Here is a 24,372-nt window from a genome sequence, read left to right as displayed (position 1 = left end):
CAACCTGCTGTCACTGTTAAAATTGTGCTCATTTGCAACGAGTCCTGCACCCGGGCTTTAAAAAAATCACGTTTTTTTGCTAAAGTCACGAGGACTTAATTGTTGATGGCAACATCCAGCCTAGTTTTGGCACACACTATATTTTCCCCAGCTGAGTCGCAACTTTTCAAGAAACCCGCCGGCCCGCGCGAGCTGGCGGAAGCCCAGTCGGCGTTATTTTTTTTCCACTCGCCACTAGGTTGCACTAGATTAAGGAGGCAGTGGAAAACATGCGTCATTTAATTTTCTTTTAAAAAAGTAGGACCGTCACATGACCTGAGGGAGCGCGGGGGAGAGAAAACCAAAATCATACGGTTTTTTGTCGAAATCCCGTTTAAATCGCCTTCCCTCGAAAGACCAAAAGTGCAGAATTGTTATCAAATCCCAGTTGTCAAGTTTTTATTCCCCGGTTCCACCTCACAGGCTCCCTAATTCTCCGCTTTTAGATTCCTTTCCACTCCACAACGATAGGCCAGGGAGAAGGCCTCCTTAAACTAGGGATTTTCGTAAAAAAAGCCGAGGTCACCCCCTGGGAAGCTCCCTATTTAGGGGTTTATCGGGAGGGGACTGAGCCTGACGAGGCTGCAGGGCCGCAAGGCCCCGCCCCCCCCCAGGTTCCCAGCACGCCTCGCGCGGAGAGGATGCGGCGCCGGGGGAGGGACGAAGGAAGGGGCGGAGCGAGGGGGAGAGAGAAGGGCGTCGGTTTTGCGACAGGGGCGACGCGGTGCGGAAGCGGAAGTGGAGGGTGCGCTTGGCGGCGGCGGCGGCGGGAGCTGCGGAGTCGGGAATCAAAACAAAGGGCCTGGGGGGGCGGGGGGAAGGCGGCGGGGCCGAAATGTGAGCGGAGGTGGAGCAGGCGGTTGGAGGTGAGTTTGCTGTAGCGCTGGGAACTAGTCCCTGACGGGCCCGCTGGTTTGGGGCCACCAAGCTGGAGGAAGGACAGTGTCTCCTCTTCCCCTGTCTATTGCTGGCCGGGGTGGGGGAGGTTGGCTAGTCTGAGGGGAAGGGCTGGGACCCACTAGTCAGGCCCTCACTAAAGGTTCGGGTCGTCTCCCGTTCAGGTCCGTTCATAGCTGTCATTGCTGCGCCGCTGCTGCCGTTTGTGGGTGTTTGGCCCCCCGCCCACGTCTATCTCCCTGCTCCCTGTGGGGGCTTCCAGGTGTGGAGAGCAACTTTTCCAGAGCTGTGCACACTTGGAAGATTAAGATGGGCAGAAAGGGACGGGTGTTTTTACACTCACCACCCCCTCCCCGCCCTCGGCCAAGTGTTTTGCGTCCTCCTCTGTCTTCCAACACTCCCTTGGGTGTAGCCTTTGGTTTGACCGAAAGCTTTGAGTTGCCTTAGGGCTTGAGCCACTCCTTCTAACCGTAACGCGACACCGTGCTACACCTTTCGGAGTTTCCTAAGCACCTTTCTGATTACCAACAGTTTTACAATTAAATTTGTCTTTTGGACTTGCATCATCTCTGAGCGGTATTCTTGAGTTGCATAAAGGAAGATTGAAACCTTAACGGTCCTCCTAGACATTTTATTGAACTCTTCATTTGTTCCACAGTTACTAATTTGTGCCTAACACTGCTAGTGCGGGAGATATAATAATAAGAAAACATGATTCCCTACTGTCACGGAGTTTATATTTGAGTGGGGGACACAGATAAAAAAAAGCAAGCAATACACAGTATAATTTTAAATAGAAGAGCTATTAAAAAAAACAGTAATGGGATGCCATGGTGTGGGAGTTGAGGACTAGATTGGGTGTTAAGAGAAGGCCATTGCTAAGTTTTTTACTTTGATTTGGCCTCACTGAATCCAAACAACAGCTCTATGAGGGTGCTATTATTATTATCAGGCCTATTTTACAGATGGGATCTGAGGTTCATAGAGGTTGTGAGTTGTGCAAAGTGGCACAGATAGGAAGTTGCAGAGGTGGGGATAAATACACAGACTGATGTCAAGAGTTATCGCTCTCAACCACTATCTGTATTGCTCAAAGACAATGAGAGAGAATGGCAGAATTGAGACTCCCTCCCACTCAAAGCAAACAGAACTTGCTTTGGCTGCCTAAGTTAGTTAGTGGCATTCCCAGGATTGGGAAAACTTACGCGTGCAGGCTACTAACAAGCTAATAGGTTTGTACTTTCTGTTGCTTGTGTTGAGCAATACTGAAGACACACCGTTGGCGTGGTGGAAAAAGGTAGACAGGCCTGGTTCTGCCCCCTTTCTAATTGTGTGATCTTGGTCACATTACACAACTTCATTAAACTTCTGTTTCCTCCTCTGTAAAATGTGGCTAATTTCTCAGTTGTCTTATCTCACAGATTTACTGTGGGGGAAAAAGTTACATGAATGGATTTCATTGGTTGTTTTTATCATTGTATCCTTTGTGCCAAGCACAGGCTTGCCTACATAGTAGATACTAAGTAAATATTTGCTGAATGAGGAAATCAATAATATTAAATAAGAATATTTTGTAAACTATATTAAACACTCTATGTTAGCTCACTTTCAGGATTGGCCTTGAAGAGGTTTGAGAGAGCACCCTTGATGTCATGTGTCATGAACATCACAAATTCTATGATCTAGAGATGTCAATGGGGATGTATTTAATAGGAAAAACAAGTACCGTAATTTTCTGTTATTGTGGCAGTGAACTCCATCTGTGTCTCCATATTAACTCCTGATTGCATGTACTGGGTAAACAGCTGCTTTATTCATTCCTTCATTCAGCAAATGCTTACTTATTGTACACTATGTAGTAGGCCCCAGGTTGGGGCAAGCAGTACAATGGTGAAAACAAGCTGGTGGGATCCTTTATCTAATGCTTTTCTCCCTCAGTAATGCTGTGAGGTGAACAGGGGAGAAATTAGTCACACTTTACAGAGGAAGAAACCAAAACTTAATAATGAAGTTTTGTAGCTTCGACTTAAGAGCCAAATAGTAAATATTTTAGGCTCTGTGGGCCATTCGATCTTGGTTGCAAATACTCTTCAATTGCAGTGCAAAAACAGCCATAGACAGTACTTATACAAATGAGTGTGGCTATGACTCAGTGTAACTTTGGACATGGAAATTTAAATTTCATAGAATTTTGTGTCACAACATATTATTATTATTTTGTTTTTTTCCCCAAGAATTTAAAAATATAAAAATCCATTCTCAGTTTGAAGGCCATTTAAATACAAGCAGTGAGGCAGATTTGGGCTCGCAAGCCATAGTGTGCCTATCCCTGCTTTACGTGATCAATTCTCCTGTACCTTAGATGAATACTTGTATAGTCACCTCTGCCCTCCCTACTATGTAGATGTTAAAGCCTCTTGAAAAGAGCAGGTTATCAGAGATAGCTAAAGAAATTGTTTTCTATATACCCAGATGAAATTTCTGAAAGATAAATTAATGACCTTAAAATGGCTGCTGTAGGTAATGGTTGTTGGATATGATGATGAGAGCTTGGAAGTGAGGTCCAGTTGTCCTTCCCACTGCCTCCATGCCCAATGGTTGTTACTGGTTTGATCTGTTTTTATTGCATTGTTTAAGTCTTGTAGGAATGTTGTTGCACTGGAGTAGACACAGCCCATCTGCGACTTGAGATTTCTCTGTAAGATTTTTGGTGGTGGATCAGATTGCACTTCCATAATAAGTAAACACAGAAATTGGTTCAATTTGTAGTAGACTCAAATTCAAAGTCCACAGAGATCACTTAATTTGGACTTTCCAAAGTCACAGTGGAGATAGGCTACATTTAAATCAATTTCAAAATCTTACATAATTGGTAATGATGACATGTGGTTATTCTTTTACTAAAATTGCATATTCTCTTCTGTTAAATTTTTGACCGTCACAGGTAGAGCCTTTAGGGAGAGATAGTTGAGAAGAATTAAGAAAAACTATAGAAAGAGTCTACTCGGGGCCAGAGGAGGTTGGCTTCAGCCAAGTAAAGAGGAGGTTTCACTCAGGAATATGCAGGTGTCCAAGATTTGGCTACTTCTGTCAAGCATGACTGTTAATGGAAAGAAATTGGTCTCATCTGGAGTTTGTTTTTCTTTGAAAGGCTATGGAGCATGAAGAATGGAAGATTATAGATTTTTAAAAAATCAGGTTGATACAGCTAGAGTACGAGCAAAAAGCAGTCAACCAAGTTTACCAAATTTTTGTAACCTGTAACATGCATTCATAGCCATACCACTTTTGTTTCTTAAGATCTGACTTTTTGAGAACCACTGTACTGTAAATACAATTGCAGTCTCACATTTTAATACTAACTTTGTGCTTATGCAAATAAACAACATTGAAATCTCTTTCTTAACAGGGTGGAAGAATGAAAGAAAAGAAAGATGAAAGAATGTTGAACCATTTTGTATGGCCGTATGATGGAAGGGAACGGAACGGAGAACTCCTTTAGTAGAACACTTGAACGGCTTCAACAAAATAATGATGCTAAGCCATGGCTCTGGAAATTTTCTAATTGCTTTTCTCGTCCTGAGCAGACATTGCCACTTAGTCCCCAAACGGTAACTACGTGCAAGACTAAGGACATAGCAAATTTACGCAAATAGATGAGAGTTCCATTCATTCTGGAACTGTCTCTCCCCCTGGAGTCTGTGCTCAGTTTTTCTCTGGTATCCTGCTTGTCCGACTCCTTGTAGCCCATTATTATAATTCCTGACTCAATGAGATCATAATTTTTTAACTCCTGTGTTTCTACCCTAAGTAAGAATAGGTGATGTAAATATTTAGTGTTAACATTTGGGGAAGATTTGTTTTTCATTGAAGTCACAGATGCCAAGGATAAAATCCACATTGGGCAGTATTATCAGAGGAAAGTACAAAATAGATTTTATTTTACTGTACCCTTCTGAGTTTTGAGTCGTAATAATAAGGATAGATTGATAGAACCTTATTGATAGCCTTTGCTGTTGAAGATTTCTCTTGAATATTTCAGTATGTCTGTAACTCCTTTTGTTTATTCTTAGTGATTCTGACTTCTGATATTATTTCATGCATCATGTTACTACCTCTTTTGTTTTTAGCTCCTGCACTTGGGATTTAAATGAGACTTTATGAATTTATAATGATAACTTTTAAAAAATTCAGTTAAATTCCCTGTCTTCTCCAGGTCTTCATTAGTTACCTTTGTTGTATGGCATCAGTAATTGGGGTCATTTCAGAGGTGTTTAACTTTAGGGACAGTTGACAGTGAGGGTTGGCAGCTCAAACAGAACCTTATGGGATAGCATATCTGGCCCTCGTGGAATCACACAGCACAGAATTGCATTCTCAGCTTGACAGATCCGAAACTTTAAATTGTCAGTGGTACCAAGAATTGGTTACATTCAGGGGGACCAACTCATAATAACCCATAAAAGCCAGATCTATATAGATGAGAATGCCTATGAGTCAATTTCCAGCCTGAATTATGATTATGAGAGAGCAGAACACATTGCTTGTGGGTTGGTCAGTCCATTGCTATTACCTCCCTTTTAGGAAAAGTCGAACTGAAAATCCCAATCCCTCCCAAATGAGGGTACCCTCCTGGGTGCTTGTAGAAACACAGCAGAAGGAGTGACATCGTGGCAGTCATACGGACCTGCCATGCTCTGAGGGATGAGCTTGCTTAAATCACTGTATCAGGGCATCCTCGTCATCTGCATAGTTCCTGCAATCAGCCAGGAAAGGCCGTGGACTAGTTCCCCTTTCAGTGGCCAGGTGGCTCTGCTGAGTGTTTTATATGCACTATCTCATTTTATCCCTCTAACTATAAGAGGTACATTGTCTTGTTCCCAGGGGAAGGAGGAGGAAGCTGAAGTGTAGAGAGGTTGAGTGACTTACCTAAGATCATGAAACTACTGAGAATCACAAGCAAACCTAGGTCTCTGGCCAATGCCCTGCTATCACCTTATAAATATACTGGCCTCATGTATCTATGTTGGAGGCATATGACAAACTATTCCTCTTTTTTCCAAGATAGTTTTCTAATTACTGTCATTGTTTTCACCGGCTACAAAATAACTATTGCCATTATGGCTTTCGGTCATGACATCCTAGTTTTGCTAAATGTCATCAGCAGCACATTTAAGACCTCTCCACAGATGGGCCACTTGGGCAGATTGCTGACCTCATCCATAATGTTTGGAATCTTCTTTTGTGGACGACCTGATAGTCTGACTGCAAGAACGATTAAGTATTTTCCTCAAAGCCCTTTGCTTGTAAGCTGTCTTTATTGATTGCCGTTGGTGACTGTGTTGTTTTCATACCACCTATTTTGTCTTCAGACACTCTTTGAGGCAAAGGGAAGTTATCAGAGGGAAGTCAGCGAGACAGATGGTTAACCTGGCCCGTAGAAGACATAAACAGACCCTCCCCCTCCACCCATCTCTTAAAATTCAGATAGGGCACAGTCTTAATTTTAGTTTTGATGTTCACCTCCTGCAGATGTCTGTGAAGAAGTTCTTGGTCTTAGCTGCCATTTCATTTTGTTCGGTTATGCCTGAGTGATGTAAACAGGATTGAACAGTTTTCACTTCTGAATACAATAGGATGTGAGTAACCAAAAATCACTGGCCTCAAAAAATTAACTTGTGTTCTGATTTTCTTTTCTCAGAAAGATTACATGGAGAACAAGAAAGTTGCTTTGGAGCTCAAGGATGTACCATCTCCCCTTCATGCTGGCTCTAAACTTTTTCCAGCAGTCCCTCTTCCAGATATTCATTCTCTTCAGCAACCCAGATTACAGCTCTCAGCTGTCCCCAAAGTAAGCTGCTGCGCTCATTGCACTAATGAACCCTCCACTTCGCCAATGCATTGTGGTGGTGGCGGTGGCGGTGGCCGAGGTGCTGGTAGCTTGATTCACACGGGCGCACTGTTAGATTCGCAGAGCACCAGGACAATCACATGTCAGGTAGGGTCAGGGTTTGCCTTCCAGTCTGCATCTTCACTCCAGAATGCCTCAGCTAGGAACAACTTGGCCGGCATTGCAAGTGACTTTCCCAGCATGTGTCTAGAAAGTAATCTCTCCTCCTGCAAACACCTGCCCTGTTGTGGAAAGCTCCATTTCCAGTCATGTCATAGTAATGTGCACAAGCTGCATCAGTTTCCAGCTCTCCAGGGCTGCACCTCCGCTGGCTATTTCCCCTGTTCTGATTTCACAAGTGGGGCTCCAGGGCATTTGGAAGAGCACATTTCACAGTCGGAGCTAACGCCTCACCTGTGCACCAACTCTTTGCACCTAAATGTGGTTCCTCCGGTTTGTTTAAAGGGCTCACTTTACTGCGAAGACTGTCTAAACAAGGTTTGTATTTTTTTATTTGTTATGGTGGGTGCAGCTGAGGTTTAAGGAGTGATTTTTTTAAAGTGGTTTTATCTTGAAAAATCTTTATGGTGCATGGAGTTGAAGATTCTTCTGTAATGTAGCTTGCTCCCCAGCTGCATAACATCTGCTGGTCCTGGAAAAGGTGAAGGGTAAAACGAGAGGGACCATTAAAAGAAGTACAGTGTAATTATTTACATAGTTTATGCTCTTAGAGTCTCTTATAATCTGCTTTATCTAAACCTAGTTCTGCAAAGCCTCGTGTTGTGTTTCGTCTTAAAGGCTAGAGCACAATTGTGACTTCTTAAAACACCTTATACATGGACCCATTCATGTAATGTAGGTAACTGCATGTTGTCCTGTAATAATTTGGGGAGTTTGAAACTTGTCCTCAGTCACACTGGTGCTCAAATAGAGACTTTAATTTTATGTAAAGTGTGTTGTCTCTGTCTCCATTGCGGCAGACACATGCCCCAGAATATAAAAGGCTGATCATGTGAACAGCTTCTCTGATGATTTCAAATAACTTCTCGAAGTGACTTTAGGAACTGACAGGTAGTAGTTCTGGGAAAGAGGATTTAAAAGTACATTTTAACAGAGATTAACAGGTGGAAAGGAGAAACACTTAGAATGTGTCTTCAGTTGTTTATAACTCTAGGTTCTGAAATGTTGTATCTGAAACCTTTTTTCAAAAACATTTTTAAAACAGCCGGCAAGAAATAGTATAATTGATGCTGCTAAAGTCTGGCCAAATATACCACCTCCAAATACACAAACTGCACCTGTTACTATTCCTCTGTGTAATGGCTGTGGAACCAAAGGAACAGGGAAGGAGACCACGTTGTTACTGGCAACCAGTCTAGGCAAAGCTGCTTCAAAATTTGGTAAATGACAGTATGGTATAAAGTGTGCATATTTAAATAATTTTTAATATCTAATACTAACACTGCATTTAATCACCTTTAAAAGATTCCTTGTGGTTCTAAAGCTATTGTGTATGTGAGTCTCCATTTCCATATCCTGGTAAAAATTTGTTTATTCTTATAGACCAATAAGTCATTTACCCTTTATGTTGGGTTGAGGCTATTTGAGATCAGGAGCTGTGTATAGAAAAATGGGAGGAGTATATTAGAAATGTTGGAGAGGACTTGGCATCAACTTAGGTTCATAATCACACTTGTTAATTGTATACTCCCTGGAAGCACTTAATATTTAGGAAGATTTAGTAATGACTGATGAAAAACACTATTTGAAAACCTAAGATTAATTCCCCAAAAAGTAGCGAATGTGATATTTTGTCTCCTGAAAACAGTTTTTAAAATATTAAATGAGCTCTTACTGGAGCATTGAAAATCATTTAAAATCAAGGACAGTAATAACTTCACCCTTTGTTGCCTTTTCCTTGCTCTCCCATCCTGAGTAGGCAGTCAAGCACAGGCAGAGCATGAAAGTCAGGTCCCAGAGCTGCAGCGTCCATTCACCTACTCGTTAATGTTCAGAGAAGCAAAACTGGTTAGCATGAGAATGGCTCGTGCTTTGCAATGGATTTATTGTGGGCTTAAAGTACCTTTGCCTTCAGATTTGTTCTGAGGAGACATTATGGCAACTTGGGATTTTTTTTGTCATATTAGGTCAACCAATGAGGTTGGTATCCTTAAACTTAACATCAATCAATAATTTCATTTTTCTGCCACAAAGGATGATATTTTATTTTAATCTGCCATTTCTTTTTCACTTTGTGTAATTGAAAATTTACCATTTTTTAAGGGTCACCCGAAATTGCACTAGCTGGACAGGTGCTAGAGAACTTACCCCCCATTGGAGTTTTTTGGGATATTGAAAACTGCTCAGTTCCCTCTGGCCGCTCAGCTACTGCTGTTGTACAGAGAATCCGTGAGAAGTTTTTTAAAGGCCATAGAGAAGCAGAATTCATCTGTGTGTGTGACATCAGTAAAGAAAACAAGGAAGTTATTCAAGAGCTGAATAATTGCCAGGTAAAAAAAACATTTTTTACTCTATTATGGTAGAAGAATAAGCACACGTGATTTTTTTTAAAAGAATTTCGATTCATAATGTTTAATAAAGTGCATTTGTGCTAAGTTTGCAAATAAAGGAAATTAAGACGATTTCTAAAGTATTAATAATCATTTAATTGCATCTGATCTTTCAGTAATGCTATTTATGTGATTGTGCTAGACTAGTATGGTTCCATGTGTCATTTCCTTTGATTTTTATAACTGCTTTGTGAACAAGGCTCATAGGATTTATTACTTGAAATTTACAAATGAAACTGAGGCACCAGGAGATTAAACAACACTTTTGAGGTCACATTGCCAGTAAATAGATGAGCTAGATTTAAATGACCCCAAAGTCTGTTAAGCTGGAACTAGAATCAAGTTCTTTTGACTCTTAGACAAATAATTCCATTGATATGCCATGTTGCTGCCTAAAATTACATATTTATGTTACTTACAAAAACTAATAAATCCTATTATATATTGCATGTAGTTGAGGCACCTCTCAAAACAAACCATTCCTTGCTTTGGAGACTATTACATGTGAGCCTGATAGTTTTAAGAGGAATTATCACAATTCAGCTCCCTTAGGGGCAGATGCCTTTCTTTCCACGCCACCTAACTAACCCCAGACCCTGAAAGCCGTAGGTGATGCATAGCATAGACAAATGACATCAAATACAGCCCAAATCTTACCTTAATCATCTGTCAGATCTCTGCCACTCCCAAATTGTTGGCCAAAGCTATTAGAGCTTATCTTACTACAAATTTCACTTCCTTTTTTTTTACCTATTTTCTGAAAGGGAAATGGATGAAATAGAAAAGCAGAAAGTCAGTTGAGAGCAGGGGTAATAATGGATCCAATTAATTCGTGTGGATTATCCTTCAATTTATTTGAAATGATTGCTTTCTTGTTATGAGAGTTTTTCTCCTTGAGAACTACCTATTTAAAAGATGTAGGCAGCATGCGTAATGATTTTCTAACCTCTGCTCTTGCTCATTTGTCCTTATTATAAATTAATGCAGGTAACTGTTGCCCACATCAATGCTACTGCAAAAAATGCCGCTGATGATAAACTCCGCCAGAGTCTCCGAAGGTTTGCAAATACCCACACTGCTCCAGCCACTGTGGTTCTTGTGTCAAGTAAGTGTAGAAACACCTGCTAATTTCAGCTAAACTCACTTTGTGGGAATTATCAGAGAAGCCAAAACATGTTGAAGTAAAATGTACCTCCACAGAGGATGAAATATATAGGACATATTTATACTTATCTCAGAGAACTGTTCAGAAAAAAAATGAATGAGTCTACATAGATTTCTGTATTTTCTTATTGGAACCCAAGTAAGGATTCTTGTAAGGCCAGGTTTATTTTTTAAAATGTTAAATTCCCCCCAGGGGGCCCAGTATTGTTAACTTAAAAAATCCAAGATGAATAATTTCCAAAGTTGGAAGCTCTCCAGAATGTTGATATTTGCTCTCTTTTACTACTGGAATAATGTGTCTTGGGATTCAGTGTAGATTATGTGGTAAAATTGTCTTACTGTGTTAATTCTGCTATGAAATGTGTTTCTATTCTAGGAGGATGGGGAGCGACTGAATATAATCCAGTCATTCTTTTCTTCTTGGGGTGGGGGATGTGGGGTGGTTAGTGGAGTTGTCCATCTCTGTCAAGTGTTTCTAATATTTGGGGGTGGGCTCCACCTTTTCTTTCAGCTGATGTCAATTTTGCATTGGAACTCAGTGACCTGAGACATAGGCATGGTTTCCACATAATTTTGGTCCATAAAAACCAGGCCTCAGAAGCACTGCTACATCATGCTAACAAGCTGATCAGATTTGAAGAGTTCATATCAGACTTGCCCCCCAGGTTACCACTAAAAATGCCAGTAAGTGGATTTGCATTCTTTTTACTGTATACCAGAGTTAGATTATGGAGGCTGAAAGACAGACTTCTCAGGGGTGTCACTAAGCCCACGTGAGGATGTTCTTTGGAGGAGCCTGGCCAGATGTGAAATAAGACTTAGAAACATTCACTTTTTCTCTTAAATGAAGAACCAATAGGTGTGAATTTTGCTTTTATTTTTTCAAAATATAATAGGAAATTGAATTTTAGATTTACCTTACTAACAGCCACTTGTCAGTGTCTCCAAAGCTAGCAGTGTTCTGTGTCAGGTCGGTAGAAGCAATAGAATAAGAGTTATTATTACTCTTCTTGTTTCCTGGTATTATGGATAAAGAACTGGTGATAGTTTGTACCACACTCATGTCGTTGTGATCAAATTAACAGTAATTGTATACTCTAGGCATTACTTTAGCCCCAGCAGGCCTCTGTCCCTATGTTTTCTCTCATTGCCTTCCCTGTTGTGCACATGCACAATTAGTGGTTATTGCTACACCTGTAGCCTGTTAAGCCACATGCCAGGAGAACGTGAGCATATTTTCAGCAGGTTGAGCATTTCTGAGTCTTGATTCGGGCTGAGCTGTGTTTAAGCTGTTTGGAGAATAAATCTGAAATTCTTAAAGAAATAGTAATCATTATGGGGAGGAGCTATAGTGTGGATGATCCAGAAAAGTGGGTAGTCCCATACATTAACTGAAGTTTTAACATAATTTGGTAATTTTAGAGTTACAGAAGAACCTTAGAAGTGATCTCATCCAACATCCTCATTTTAGGGAGCAGGACATCAGCACTTAGGAAAAGTAGGCAAGTCCTTGGAGGTCACATAGCTTGATGATAGCAGAGCAATGACTGGCCTGTTCTCCCAAGTCAAGCACTTGAGCTGCCAGTCCCACTCTATGCCCTGATACCCAACAAGCCCAGAGTCTGGCCCAAGGTTGAACACATGCTAAAGATAATCTACAGTTGGGGATAGCAGAGTCTGGCTCAATTTCCTCCCTTCTTCTTCTGTTTGGTACTCACTTTTCTAATTCTAAGGCTTTTAGGTCAAATGTAGTATTTTAGTTAAGAGATTGTCTGCTTTGGAGATCTTTATTCCTTGTGGCAATTAAAAAAAAGAAAAAGGACTTATTTCAGAAGTCTTGCCTAATATTTTTTTAATTCACTAGAGTGGTAATTAAAATACATTTCTATTTCCCTGTGTTGTTCAGTCTGTCTCTTAAATTTTAATAAATTAAACATTAATACTGCCTGGGTTTTGATTTGTGGGTATAATAGGAAGAGTGTAGATTTTGTTTATGATTAGCTGATGTCCCTCAAATAAAAGAAAAGCCTCTAATTGGAAAGTAATATGTTCATTATTTTTAAAAAATACATATTCACAGATGTGGATTATGAAAACCTCATGATCCTACCCTCTAGAAGTAACTTCTGTTAACAGTTTGGTATTGCCCTCCAAGTTTTGAAAAGGTATTAAAAAAAATAGTGTTACATATATTGTATTTTATGGCTTTTTAAAAATAACAGTGTCATAGCTTAGATGCATTTCCTTGGCAATACATGTTAATATAAAACTACCTCATTTTAAAAACCAGAAGAATGTTGGTTTGAAACATATTGGGTGGCTGGTCTTAAGTTTATTCAACCAGGCTGCCTATTACTGGACTTTTTTTTATACCCAGTTTTCCCCCCATCTCCATCAAGGTAACCCATGTCTTTTCTGGACTCCTAAGCTAATCGTTTGTAGGATAAATTCCAAGGTATGAAAGTTCTGAGTCACAATTTGCAAGCTAGATCCAAGTGGTCTTCCAGGAAGCTATATTAATTTACATTCTTACCAACAATACATGAGAGTGTTGTAAATATTTGCCAGTCTGATAGTTGAAAATGGTAATTTGTTTATGGTTGGTCTTTTTATTAATCATTCGCAGAGTTGCAAAATATCCTTTTTACTGTTGTTGGCTCTTGATGTTTCTGTGAATTGTTCATGTACTTTACCTTTTTTTAGTGACTTCTTTTATGGCTTCTGGATTTAACCCTCTCCATAATTATCTTGTTTTCTTCAGGTACTTTAATGGCTTTATTTCCTAATACATTAATTTCAGTTCATGTAGAAAGGTTAGCACCACCCACTGCCAAATAGAACTGCCAGGCTCACTAGGGACAACCTGCTATTCTACCTGGACAGGTGCTAACTTTATAATATATTATTCAACAGCCCTGCTCAGTAGTAAAATAGACTCTTTAAAAACAACTTCATTGAAGTATGGTTGATAAAACACAAGACTCACCTCTTCTAAGTGTACGGTTGCATGTTTTTTAGTAAATTCACTGAGTTTTGCAAGCAGTTTTAGATCATCAGGCCAGTGTAGTTAATACCCATCCCTACCCACAGGCAAACACTGTCTTTCTGTGTCTACAGTTTTGCCCTTTCTGGACAATGAACAGAAACAGAATCATAGAATATATGGACATTTGTGCCCAGCATATTCTTTAAAAATGGCATTCAGTTACCTTGTCTGCACTAAATAGTTACTCTGTCCTGTCTAAATCACCATTACCTCCCCCGGAAGGTCGTTAGCTTAAGTTTGGAGATATGCACTGTTCTTCTGATTGTGTAGTTGAATGTGTGCCCTTGAGTTAACCTGTTGTGACACTTTCCCTCTGTATCAGCAGTGCCACACTCTGCTCTATGTTTATAACCTACCAGCAAATAAAGATGGCAAGAGCATCAGCAACAGGCTCAGACGCCTGTCCGATAATTGTGGTGGGAAAGTGCTGAGTATCACAGGCTGCAGTGCGATTCTCCGCTTCATAAACCAAGATAGTGCAGAACGGGCTCAGAAGCGAATGGAAAATGAAGATGTCTTTGGTAATAGGATCATTGTGTCATTTACTCCAAAAACTAGAGAACTCTGTGAAGCAAAGGGTTCAAATGCAATTACTGATAAAGTGAAGTCTCCCAAAAAACTTAAGAATCCAAAACTGTGCCTCATCAAAGATACAAGCGAACAATCTTCCAGTGCCAAAGCCACTCCTGGAAAAGGGTCACAGGCAAATTCTGGATCTGCTTCAAAAAACTCAAATGTTAAAAGTTTACAGGTAATTTTGATACCTCTTGCTTTCTGAAATTTATGGTAGGTTTGGTTTGTTCCTCTGTTTTATATGCCCACTTGGTTTTGGTGTGTCTTTTTTTATTCCCATTTCTGCTGATAGTGAAAGTCGAGTGTTTCTATACAGGGCCTAACACATCTTGGGTACTTGATGTTGTGAACTCCACTGCACTTGTCTCTTTTAAAGGAGCTGTGCCGCCTGGAGTCAAAGACTGGTACGAGAAACAGTGACTCCCAGCCTGGTAACCTGAGGCTGGTCGCACCTCCTCACAGGAACTCCAGTGCTGCAGCGCCCATGCTTAAAAACCTGGGGATGGCAGAGTCCATTTACAAAACCAATCTGAAGTAGGTTCCATTACGCTTTCTCATAGTTGCTTGTCCAATGTGAAAGCAAACAAATGACCTCTTCCCTTGAATTTTCCCCCCGTCAGAAAAGAGAACCTCAGTGCCCGAAGTGTTACCAGTTCTCCTGTAGAGAAAAAAGATAAAGAGGAGACACTGTTTCAAGTGAGTTACCCGTCTGCTTTCAGCAAGTTGATTGCATCAAGGCAAGTCGGTCCCCTGCTCACATCTCAGTCTTGGTCTTCGCGGTAAGTTCAGGCTCTTGATATGTGGGGTGCCTACAATAGAAGGGATTTGAAATCATATGTTTGTTTAAAAGAATCGAAACAACAGAGAGCCACATAAAGTTAGAGGCCAGTCTCCTCTTCTTCCTCCGCCAGTCCCCTCGTCCTCAGGTAGCCATAGCTAACATTCGGGAGCAGTGCTTCTCACCATGGGAAGTGTGGTAAGCAGAGGTCATGGGAGAAGCTGTCCTGGAGTCCCTGGCACATGATGGAAACACGTCAGGATGTCTTCCTGTTTCCTCATCACTTTGTCATGTTGAGGAAGAAGCCCAAACTAGACATGCCAGGATTAATCTTATTCATAAGGTCATGAGAGGAAGCTCTGAGAAGTAAGGGTCTCTGCAAACCACTGTAACTACCTGTGTGAGACCTTGTCTAAGCTTTCTACACTCAAGCTGAGTAGTTCTAGAGGCTTGAAGGCCCTAAGGCCACGTTGCCTCCCATTAGCTCATTCTAGCATTTGTTCTGCTGAGTCAGTGAAGGCTGACTATAGAGTATGACTTTGGACCTGTAAAATAACATTTTAAAATTCACATGAAAGTTTACCTTATATGAAGGTCTGTAACATATGAGCAAAGATAACCTTGCTTTTTAAGACCCAGGGGAGGTTAAATGATTTACATTAGTATCACAATCCAATTCCTAAGAGTAAATGCCCAAAGTGGAAAATTCACCAGGCCTGCCTGTAATTTCTGCCCTTAGCAATAAGTAATTCAGTGAAAGAATATTTGATATTAAATGATTTACCAGTTATTAATAAGGGGTCAACAACAGATAGTAGTTTCGATAACTCTAAAATCAGTATGTGTTTAAGAGAAAAGCACATTTGAAAACCAAATGTCTAGTTGGTTATATTGTGGAAAGCTACTTCTGTATAAAGCTTCAAACAAGGCTTAATGATAATAAATAGATTAATAGTTTTTACAAAATCTCAGTATGTATGTTTTAAGCAGGAGTGTGCCTCTGAACCTTTTAAACAGAACATCCCCACTTGCTTTCAACATTGCAAATTCGAGTATTGGTGCCGACTGCCCAGACCCCTTTGCAAACGGTGCTGACATCCAGATCAGCAACATAGACTACAGAGTATCGCGAAAGGAGCTGCAGCAGCTCATGCAAGAAGCATTTTCTAGGCATGGCAAGGTAACCTCTGCACTCTTGTTCTTGCATTTGTTTTACCCTTTGCTATTTGTTTGTTTCAAGTTGAGAGAACTTAATTCAACACACATAACCACAGGCAGGATGTAAGTGTCACTGGCCAAGTTTGATCTTCCTTTATCCTCTGGTCTGCTCGTGGTAGTGCTATACATCCAGTTTTTAGGTCACAGCCCCAGAACAAGAAACCTAGCAGAGAAGCACTATGGTCACGGGCAGGGGTTTAAATGGCACTTTGGGAAATAAAATTCTGGTGGATTTCAGTTAGCTCTGGCTGTCAAAATACAGAATTAGGATTCTAAAATAATATTGCCTGTTTTTGTTACTATCTTATACATATTTGATTCAGTTTTTTGGTGCAGCATACTAAAAATGCACCTTTTCCAGATTTTTTAAAATGGTTATATGCCCCTGTGTTTGCAGGGTCTGGGGAAGACCCCAAAGACTCTTCACAAATGTTGGTCCCTGAAGCTGCATCAGTGTGTATGCCAGAGCATGCAGGCTGGGCCACTTTAATGTTCCAAGGTCACCCATCCTAGCTCACTTAAGTTTTGCTCAGCAGAAATGCAATTCAGGACAAATTTCTCACAGAAGCATTAAAGTCTACAAATGTGTTCCTTAATGAATCACCTTTAGTTTTAAGATGGCAAGGTTTGGGTAGACACTGCATTCTGTTTTCCTTTTTACTGCCATAGGTGAAGAGTGTGGAGTTCAGTCCCCATACAGATTATCAACTTAAGGCTGTTGTTCAGATGGAAAACTTACAAGAAGCAATCAGTGCGGTGAATAGCCTCCATAGATACAAAATTGGCAGCAAGAAGATCCTGGTCTCACTTGTCACAGGAGCTGCTAATAAATCACTCTCTTTACTGAGGTAAAAAAAAACAAACAAGTCGTTTATTTCAAGAAATAACATTTTGGCCCAGAAACATTTTAGAAATATTAAAAATAGATTTTATCACATTCTTTGATGATTACATATGCAATAACGCTGATTTTCAATCAATAGAAATAAGCTAGAAGTTAGAAGTAAGTTGGGAATAAACTGGTTAGAATAATTTGACTCGCTCAAGTCATCAATCAAAGGTGAGTTGTACCTTAAACTTGGCAGACACTTAGGAGTAAAATAATATGCCATGTATCCAGAACTGGTTCTAAAGATAGTAGCTGTCTGCAGTAAAAGTTTATAAGCCAAGAAAGTCTGAATATACCTTCAAGTTTTAATAGAAGGTAGATTCGTCTATAAAGGATAGATATACAAAGCTCCAAACTCTCAACTATACCCTGAATGTCAAATAGATGCCAAACACAAGAAGTCTACATTAGAACTGTCAGTCTTAGGAATCTGGTGATGATTTTATTCATAATATGCTTTGATTCTTCTTTGGCTGCCTCTGTTTTGAGGGGGAACTACTAGAACAGAACTCACTCCAAAATAATCTGTGTGGACTTTCAGAGATCTTTTCTCTGATGTGTACTTCATCATTATTTAAAAAATTTTTTTCCTAGAATAAAAATAAAGTTTCATTGAAGAAAGTTTGGAAAAGTTCAGAAACATAGAATAAGCAGGGGGAAGAATAATCAAGTGGCTCAAAGCCAGTCACTCAATTTTAAGTTTGGCTTTTTGGCACCTTTTTATTTTTCAAACCATGGTGGACATATCATATTCAGTTGTATGTCCTCAGCTGTGGAGATTCCACTCCCATATCTCTAACATATGAGCCACATGCAGCATTCGGGCTCTTCTACCTTTTGCTCTGCATTAACAACATGTTTGTCTCACTAAGTTAGTGTTTTTCTGATACATAGGTGTCAAAACCCCTGTGCTTGAGTCTGATAAAAACCTCAGTGTGTGACTTAGTATTCTTTAATTGCCGTGTCCCTAAAGTCCTTTCTTTAAATTTTTCTGAAAAATGAATTCTGACATAGCAGAACTGGTAAAGTTACTTTGCATAGACAATTGTGTTAGTCAGTTTTATGAACTGTTTTTTAAATACAACTTGGCAATCATCTGTTGATTTCCAGTAGCATCTGTTCTCTAATTGATGAAAATTTTGTCTTACAGTGCAGAAACAATATCTGTTCTTCAGGATGCTCCCGCCTGCTGTCTGCCTCTTTTTAAATTTACAGATATCTATGAGAAAAAGTAAGTTAGGTTAATTTTTTTTCATTGATCTAGTCAAAACTGATCGGTGGCTTCCAGAATTGCAGTACTGATTAGGGATTGGCCAAAAACTGTGGTAGCAGCTCTTAAGGAACTTCTAGCCTGGTGGAGGACATGAGACAAAGACAGTGGTGTTGAGATTTCAATTTTGGTTTTAACATGCAGTTTAAAAACTTCTTGCATTTTTAGCACATTTAGACCTTAGTCCCCAAACTGCACTTTCATATTTTTCCAATTGGTTAGTTTTCTTATTCATCAAGCAAAACATTTTTGAGCACCTTCTAGACTGTAAGCTCGAGAATGACAAGGACTGGGTCTGACCCAACACCATGTCTTAGTGAATAGTAGGTGCTCAGCAAGTATTAGTGTAATGAAAATCTGGAAGTGCAGAGCTGGGGAGACAAAACAACCTTGTCCTTGAGGAGCTTATGTCTGGAAGGGAAGGGAAAATACAAATTATTCCATAGAACAAAGAAAACTGTCGTGAAAGAGGAGGAGTAGGGAGGAAGAAACTTTGAGGATGCAGGGGATGGAAAGAATAAGGGGCTTGCCCATTGTTGCGTGAATAAAGGGGACCCTGGGGTATTGGAGGCGTGGAGGAGTGGGGTGGGACCCACACTGGAGGCAGTGATGTCTGCGGTGGAACAAGCAGGGGAGGGAAGGAGGCTGAGGAGGGAGAGTGCCTCTCCAGGGCCGGTTCTGAGCAGATGCTGCCGGCACAGGCGGCACTGGAAACTGCAGAAGTTCCCATCACTGGTGAAATGAGCCTCAGGAACTAGTTTATATAGGGGACAAGGTAAAAATCTATAGAGGTCAGTTTGATTTTGAGTTTTTTTGCTCTGGATGGCTGAACGATGGTTGGGTGGTTAAGCCAGAAATAGAGAAATACAGAAAGCATGTCCTGGGGATACAGTGAGTTTCTGATCTTGGTTTTGGACATACTGGTTTTAGGGGGCTGTTGGAATATCTGGGTAGAGGTCAGGTGGTCCTCTGCACATTTGGAGGCTTCCTCAGGAAGGAAGTTGGCTCTGAAGACATGGCAGTTATTTGCCTGAAGTTTGATCATGAAATACACAGGAGTAGATGAGATCAGAGGAGAGGGAGGAGAAACAGAGAAAGGCAGAACTGGATGAAATGCCACCAGGGACAGGAAGTGGGCGAGAAGCCAGGGATGAGGGTGTTACCAGGATGTGTGGGGATGGCCTGTAACATCGCGCAGCCTGAGGAAGTGGTGTAAGCTGTGGGGAGGAGGAGGTGCTGGTGACTAGACAGCAATCCCTACAGAGTCCTGTGGATAAAACCCTGGAGGGAACAGGCTGACAGACTGGACAGTGAAACAACAAACTCCTCAGAGACCAGCTGTTTTCACTCTAGGGAAGATGAGAGTAAAAGACAGCATGGAGGAGAATTTGCATCTACACACAGCATGAGTGAGGTGGGAAGAGAATGTGAGACTAGTTTTAGTAGAAGGACATCTGAGCATGTATATAGGGCACTGAGAAGAAACCACTGGAGCAGCTAACATTTAATGAGCACTTGCTGTGTGCCAAACTCCATACATAACCATGTTTAATCCTCACATGAACCCAGGTAGGTATTATCACTCCATTTTAGATTTGGGGAAACTGAGGCCCAGATTGTTTATGAAACTTGACTAAGGTCATCCGGGTTGAGTCAGGATATGAAATCAACTCTGTCTGCCTTCAGAGCCTGTGCCTTTAAGCTCTGAGTATGAAAGATAAGTCAGAGGAATGATTGAGGAGCCCAGTTTCAGAGGAAGTGTGGGTCATGAGGCAGAGACATAGGTGAAACCAGAGGTGACTGGAAAGGAGCATCCATCCTCTGAGGGAGGAGAGCAAAGATGGCAAGAGGTAGTAGGGATTTTCAGCTTGGGGAGCCAAGTTGAAAGACGTCATATCAAATAGCTTTCCAGCTCAGAAAATGAGGTGAGGTCATTTATGGAAACAGGGGAGGGGTTGGGGAGTGGGTACCAAATGGTAGAATCCTATAGTGGGCCGTGGGCCAGAGATGACTCAAAGGAGTGCCATGTATCACCAGTTCCACCATGAATGGATTTATAGCAGTGTTATTCCAGTTTTACTTTTGAAGAGACAGGACCATTCGTAGGTATAGCCCTCTATTTAAATAGGACAGGTGTTTTTGTATCATCAAAGAAAACTTCTAGGTCAGCATCTCTGTTTTTCCTTGGTTTTAGGTTTGGACACAAGTTGAATGTGTCAGATTTATATAAGTTAACAGACACAGTTGCAATCCGTGAGCAAGGAAATGGGAGACTGGTGTGCCTCCTGCCTAGCAGCCAAGCCCGACAGAGCCCCTTGGGCTCTTCCCAGTCCCATGACGGCTCCTCAGCCACCTGCAGCCCAATTATATTTGAAGAGTTAGAATATCACGAGCCCATCTGCAGACAGCACTGTTCCAATAAGGATTTCAGGTATAATGCCTATTTCCCTTTAGAAATCATCTCTTTGTATAAGGTTGTGGAATATGTTAGAATTACCTTGTGAACGTTTTAGACAACCAAGAAATATCGACTGTTTTGTTCCCTTTTCTGCAGTGAACATGAATTTGATCCAGACTCCTACAAGATTCCTTTTGTGATTCTGTCTCTGAAGACGTTTGCACCCCAGGTTCATAGTCTTCTGCAGACACATGAGGGCACTGTGCCTTTATTAAGGTGAACACGTTAAAGCCATTGAGATCCGATGCCTTATCAGTTCTCTTCTTTGTAGAAAGTATGCCCTGTGCCCACACCTCTTCCCCACCAAGTGTTATAGAATGCCTCATCCTCACATTTTTAGATGTACAAAGTATATCTGAAATGGGATCCATTCATTTATTATTTCAACAAGAAAATTTGTGTGTTGAATTTCGACACAAACATGAATAGTACAGTCTCTTCTCCACAGAGAGGTGATTATAAGTGCTGAGGTAGAAGTATGCACACGAGCCACAAGTGCACAACCTCAGTGGCTGTAGGTAGCAGAATTTGAGGGAGAAAAGTGTTGTTCAAAAGGCCACTTAACCACACTGTGAGCTACATGGTAGACTCAATATAGGGGCCTAGACTAAAGACAAGGTTGCCTTACAGCTACTGATATATTAGAGCAGATAACTAACTTGGAACCCAACTGCCTTATTTTTAACCCCCTGCTTGCTGGAAGATTGTCCAGGAATTTCTAGTACCATCAGAATGCATCAAAGAGGTAATGCCCCAGTTGATGGCCTCCCTGGGACCTTAATATTAACATTCAAACCCAGATCCTGGGCATTTAAAAAAACTATTTATGAATGGATACAGTAAAATAAAAGCTTCTGTTGGTGGGTACTTTGCTTTTCCATTATTTTAATGAACTCTTTGTTTTTCCACTTCAGCTTTCCAGATTGCTATGCTGTGGAGTTTGGTGAATTAGAAGTAGTGCAAGAAAACAGAGGGGGTGTGCCCTTAGAGCACCTCATCACCTGTGTTCCAGGTGTAAACATTGCCACTGCACAGAATGGCGTCAAAGTAATTAAGTGGATTCACAACAAGCCCCCGCCTCCAAACACAGGTAGGTGTCAGATTCAGTCCGTCTGAGCCCCCATCTACTATGAGAGGAGGCTATTGGCTTTTATCTTAAACAGCAGCACTATGGGCCAAGCTTAAAGCACCATGGGTGTCTTTGATCTTTTTGAAACAACTCTCTGTAAAGTGCAGAAGGTTTGGCAGAACTAGATTTTTGAAAGTATCAGAATAAATTATGTAAAATACTTAAAACCCAGATTTCACAGTTATAAATCTCTTTACCTAATTTTGTGAAGCTGTTTGGCTTGTCAGTTGCCTGGCCTTTTAAAAAGTTTCAAGTATGTGAAGGAAATATCTCTTAATGCAGATTTACTTTTGAAATTCATTTTGGTCAGCATTTCTGACTTGGATTTAACTCTAAATGTCAATGACCAGGAAATTTAAACCTAGATTTGGGTGAGCTTCTGAGTTCTGGGCATCCCCTGAGTTGCAGGCGTCTGATTCTGCTACCTGTGAACAGCACTGTAAATTGTTGCCTTCATATCCACATTTCCTTCTCTGGCCCCCACCACTTCTTCCTATTCTTCTCCCACCTCCCCCTACAGGAAGAAAGGTAGGCTTAACAGCTGTGTCCCAGAGGAGAAATATTGGTACCAAAGCTTGTCACCCACCTGCTGTTGCCTTTCCCCTCAGTCCTACCCCACTCATCCCATACCTTATGCTGGCCCCTCCTTTCTCTCTCCTGTGTCATTAGCCTGCTAGTCCCACAAAGGTCTCCATCTGCTGATTGATACTTTTATGATTAAAACTTTTTCTTAATTATATGGACATACAAGATAAATGCAAAAACCTGTTATTACTCAGGTTTGTGTCATGCCAGTTTTACATTATCACTCTCCGTGGTTTCCTGGGCAACGTTTTTAGCTCCACTGTGGGCTAATTAGGCTGTTGGGGGCTACCTGCTTGATGACCATCTATGACTTTGATTCTGAGGGAAAGTATGTTCCATGTGACCAAGTTACAAGTGGATCTTTGAAATACAACCAGTTATAAGCTGGAAACTTTCGCGTGTTTTCACCTCTGCTTTAATGCTGTGATGACCTATGCTTTACTTTGGCTACTGGACCTTGAGAGGTAATAGGGAAGCATTTGCCAGCCCATAAAGAAGGTGGACTAGCCTGTTGATTATGTGAGATCCAAGTGCAGAAGCTGAGACATAAAGCAGTTACTTGCTTTCGTCTTCTTGGTCATGATGGAGCTGAAGCCAGAGTGCAAAGTTAGTTACCTTTCTTTTAGCTGGTGAAATCGTGCCTGTTCTTTTTTTCTCCCCATGTACCTAGACCCTTGGCTTCTGCGCTCTAAAAGTCCTGTAGGTAACCCCCAGCTGATCCAGTTCAGTCGAGAAGTGATCGACTTACTGAAGAGCCAACCATCCTGTGTAATTCCAGTTAGTAATTTCATCCCATCCTATCACCACCATTTTGCAAAGCAGTGCCGGGTATCAGACTATGGATATTCCAAGCTGATTGAATTGTTAGAAGCAGTGCCTCATGTGTTGCAGGTAAGAAATGCTCGGGGGTTATTTGTTTCAAGATGGGAATGTTTCTGCATGGCTTTGGCTATTTCAGCCAAATAAACAGGACACCTGGTAACCCATTTCCTAAGAGGTCAGTTCAGAGCAGAATACCCTGTTAGGCTTTCTTCAGAGTACAGAAAACACGCACAAGGTGGCTTCGCGGTTTTTCTGAAAGCTGCGTTTCCAGTGCAAAGGAACGCCATAGAGCACCAGAGAGTATTTTCCTTCTGTCTGAAGACTGGCTTCCTCCTAACAGCCTCTCCAGAATTGTTCACTATTACATGGAAGCCACCGTGAACATAGGCTTACCTTGCTTATAAATGAGTTAAAGACCAGCTACCGAGTTGGACCCTAGCGTTGGTTCATAAGAAGTCTTTGCCTATTAATTTACAGTGTTATAGTAGTGTTCCACTTGTAAAGCAGCTTCCCACTTGTAAAATGGTCTGGAAAACTTTAGCTATCTTTTATAGACAAAATTAGTTGCCTACACTGATAATATGCGTTTCATTTCTCTACTCATGATTATTTGAGAAAAGGTGTATAGGGCAAAAAAAAAGAGGGGAGGGTCCCAGACACTTGAGCAGTTGTTTATTTTGACCATTTCCATTTTGTTGATCTACATGTGTTTCACAATGCAGGTGTCATACATAAAGGGAGTTGTTTTTTTGGGGGTGGTAGCAGAAGAGAGCCATCAACTAGAAAGTTGTTATCTGCCAGCATCTTATGATTATAAATAATCGAAATGTTTGATTTGCAGATCCTTGGAATGGGCTCCAAACGTTTGCTGACCCTTACCCACAGGGCCCAGGTGAAGCGCTTTACTCAGGATTTACTAAAACTTCTCAAATCTCAAGCCAGCAAACAGGTCATTGTGAGAGAATTCTCGCAGGCTTATCATTGGTGAGTTGTTGAGATAGGGGGAAGAAAATGAAAGCAAATAATTTAAAATACTTCCCCCAT

General features: G+C 41.0%; 1 protein-coding gene across 4 annotated transcripts in view; it reads left to right on the top strand.

Annotated features, from left to right (window-relative positions):
• Positions 1-795: 795 nt before the first annotated feature.
• The window catches only part of MARF1 (meiosis regulator and mRNA stability factor 1), a 46,056-nt gene continuing 22,479 nt past the window's right edge, over positions 796-24,372 (top strand). For 2 of the 4 annotated variants that reach the window (XM_057486966.1, XM_057486969.1), the window contains exons 1-18: positions 796-905; positions 4,346-4,547; positions 6,638-7,324; positions 8,052-8,226; positions 9,110-9,336; positions 10,384-10,501; positions 11,072-11,244; positions 13,929-14,357; positions 14,556-14,713; positions 14,800-14,958; positions 15,975-16,137; positions 16,845-17,023; positions 18,215-18,295; positions 20,529-20,765; positions 20,889-21,008; positions 21,707-21,882; positions 23,177-23,397; positions 24,170-24,312. In XM_057486966.1, the coding sequence (XP_057342949.1) occupies positions 4,404-4,547; positions 6,638-7,324; positions 8,052-8,226; positions 9,110-9,336; positions 10,384-10,501; positions 11,072-11,244; positions 13,929-14,357; positions 14,556-14,713; positions 14,800-14,958; positions 15,975-16,137; positions 16,845-17,023; positions 18,215-18,295; positions 20,529-20,765; positions 20,889-21,008; positions 21,707-21,882; positions 23,177-23,397; positions 24,170-24,312 (3,590 nt within the window). In that variant the 5' untranslated portion in view covers positions 796-905; positions 4,346-4,403. The remainder of the gene's footprint in view (positions 906-4,345; positions 4,548-6,637; positions 7,325-8,051; positions 8,227-9,109; positions 9,337-10,383; positions 10,502-11,071; positions 11,245-13,928; positions 14,358-14,555; positions 14,714-14,799; positions 14,959-15,974; positions 16,138-16,844; positions 17,024-18,214; positions 18,296-20,528; positions 20,766-20,888; positions 21,009-21,706; positions 21,883-23,176; positions 23,398-24,169; positions 24,313-24,372) is intronic. The other 2 variants (XM_057486967.1, XM_057486968.1) reach the window with 2 other exon arrangements.

The sequence above is a fragment of the Manis pentadactyla genome, chromosome 10 (genome assembly GCF_030020395.1).
Source record: "Manis pentadactyla isolate mManPen7 chromosome 10, mManPen7.hap1, whole genome shotgun sequence".
Lineage (NCBI taxonomy): Eukaryota > Metazoa > Chordata > Mammalia > Pholidota > Manidae > Manis > Manis pentadactyla.
The sequence above is the reverse complement of the archived record's forward strand: the minus strand, read 5'-3'. Positions and strand labels throughout refer to the sequence as shown.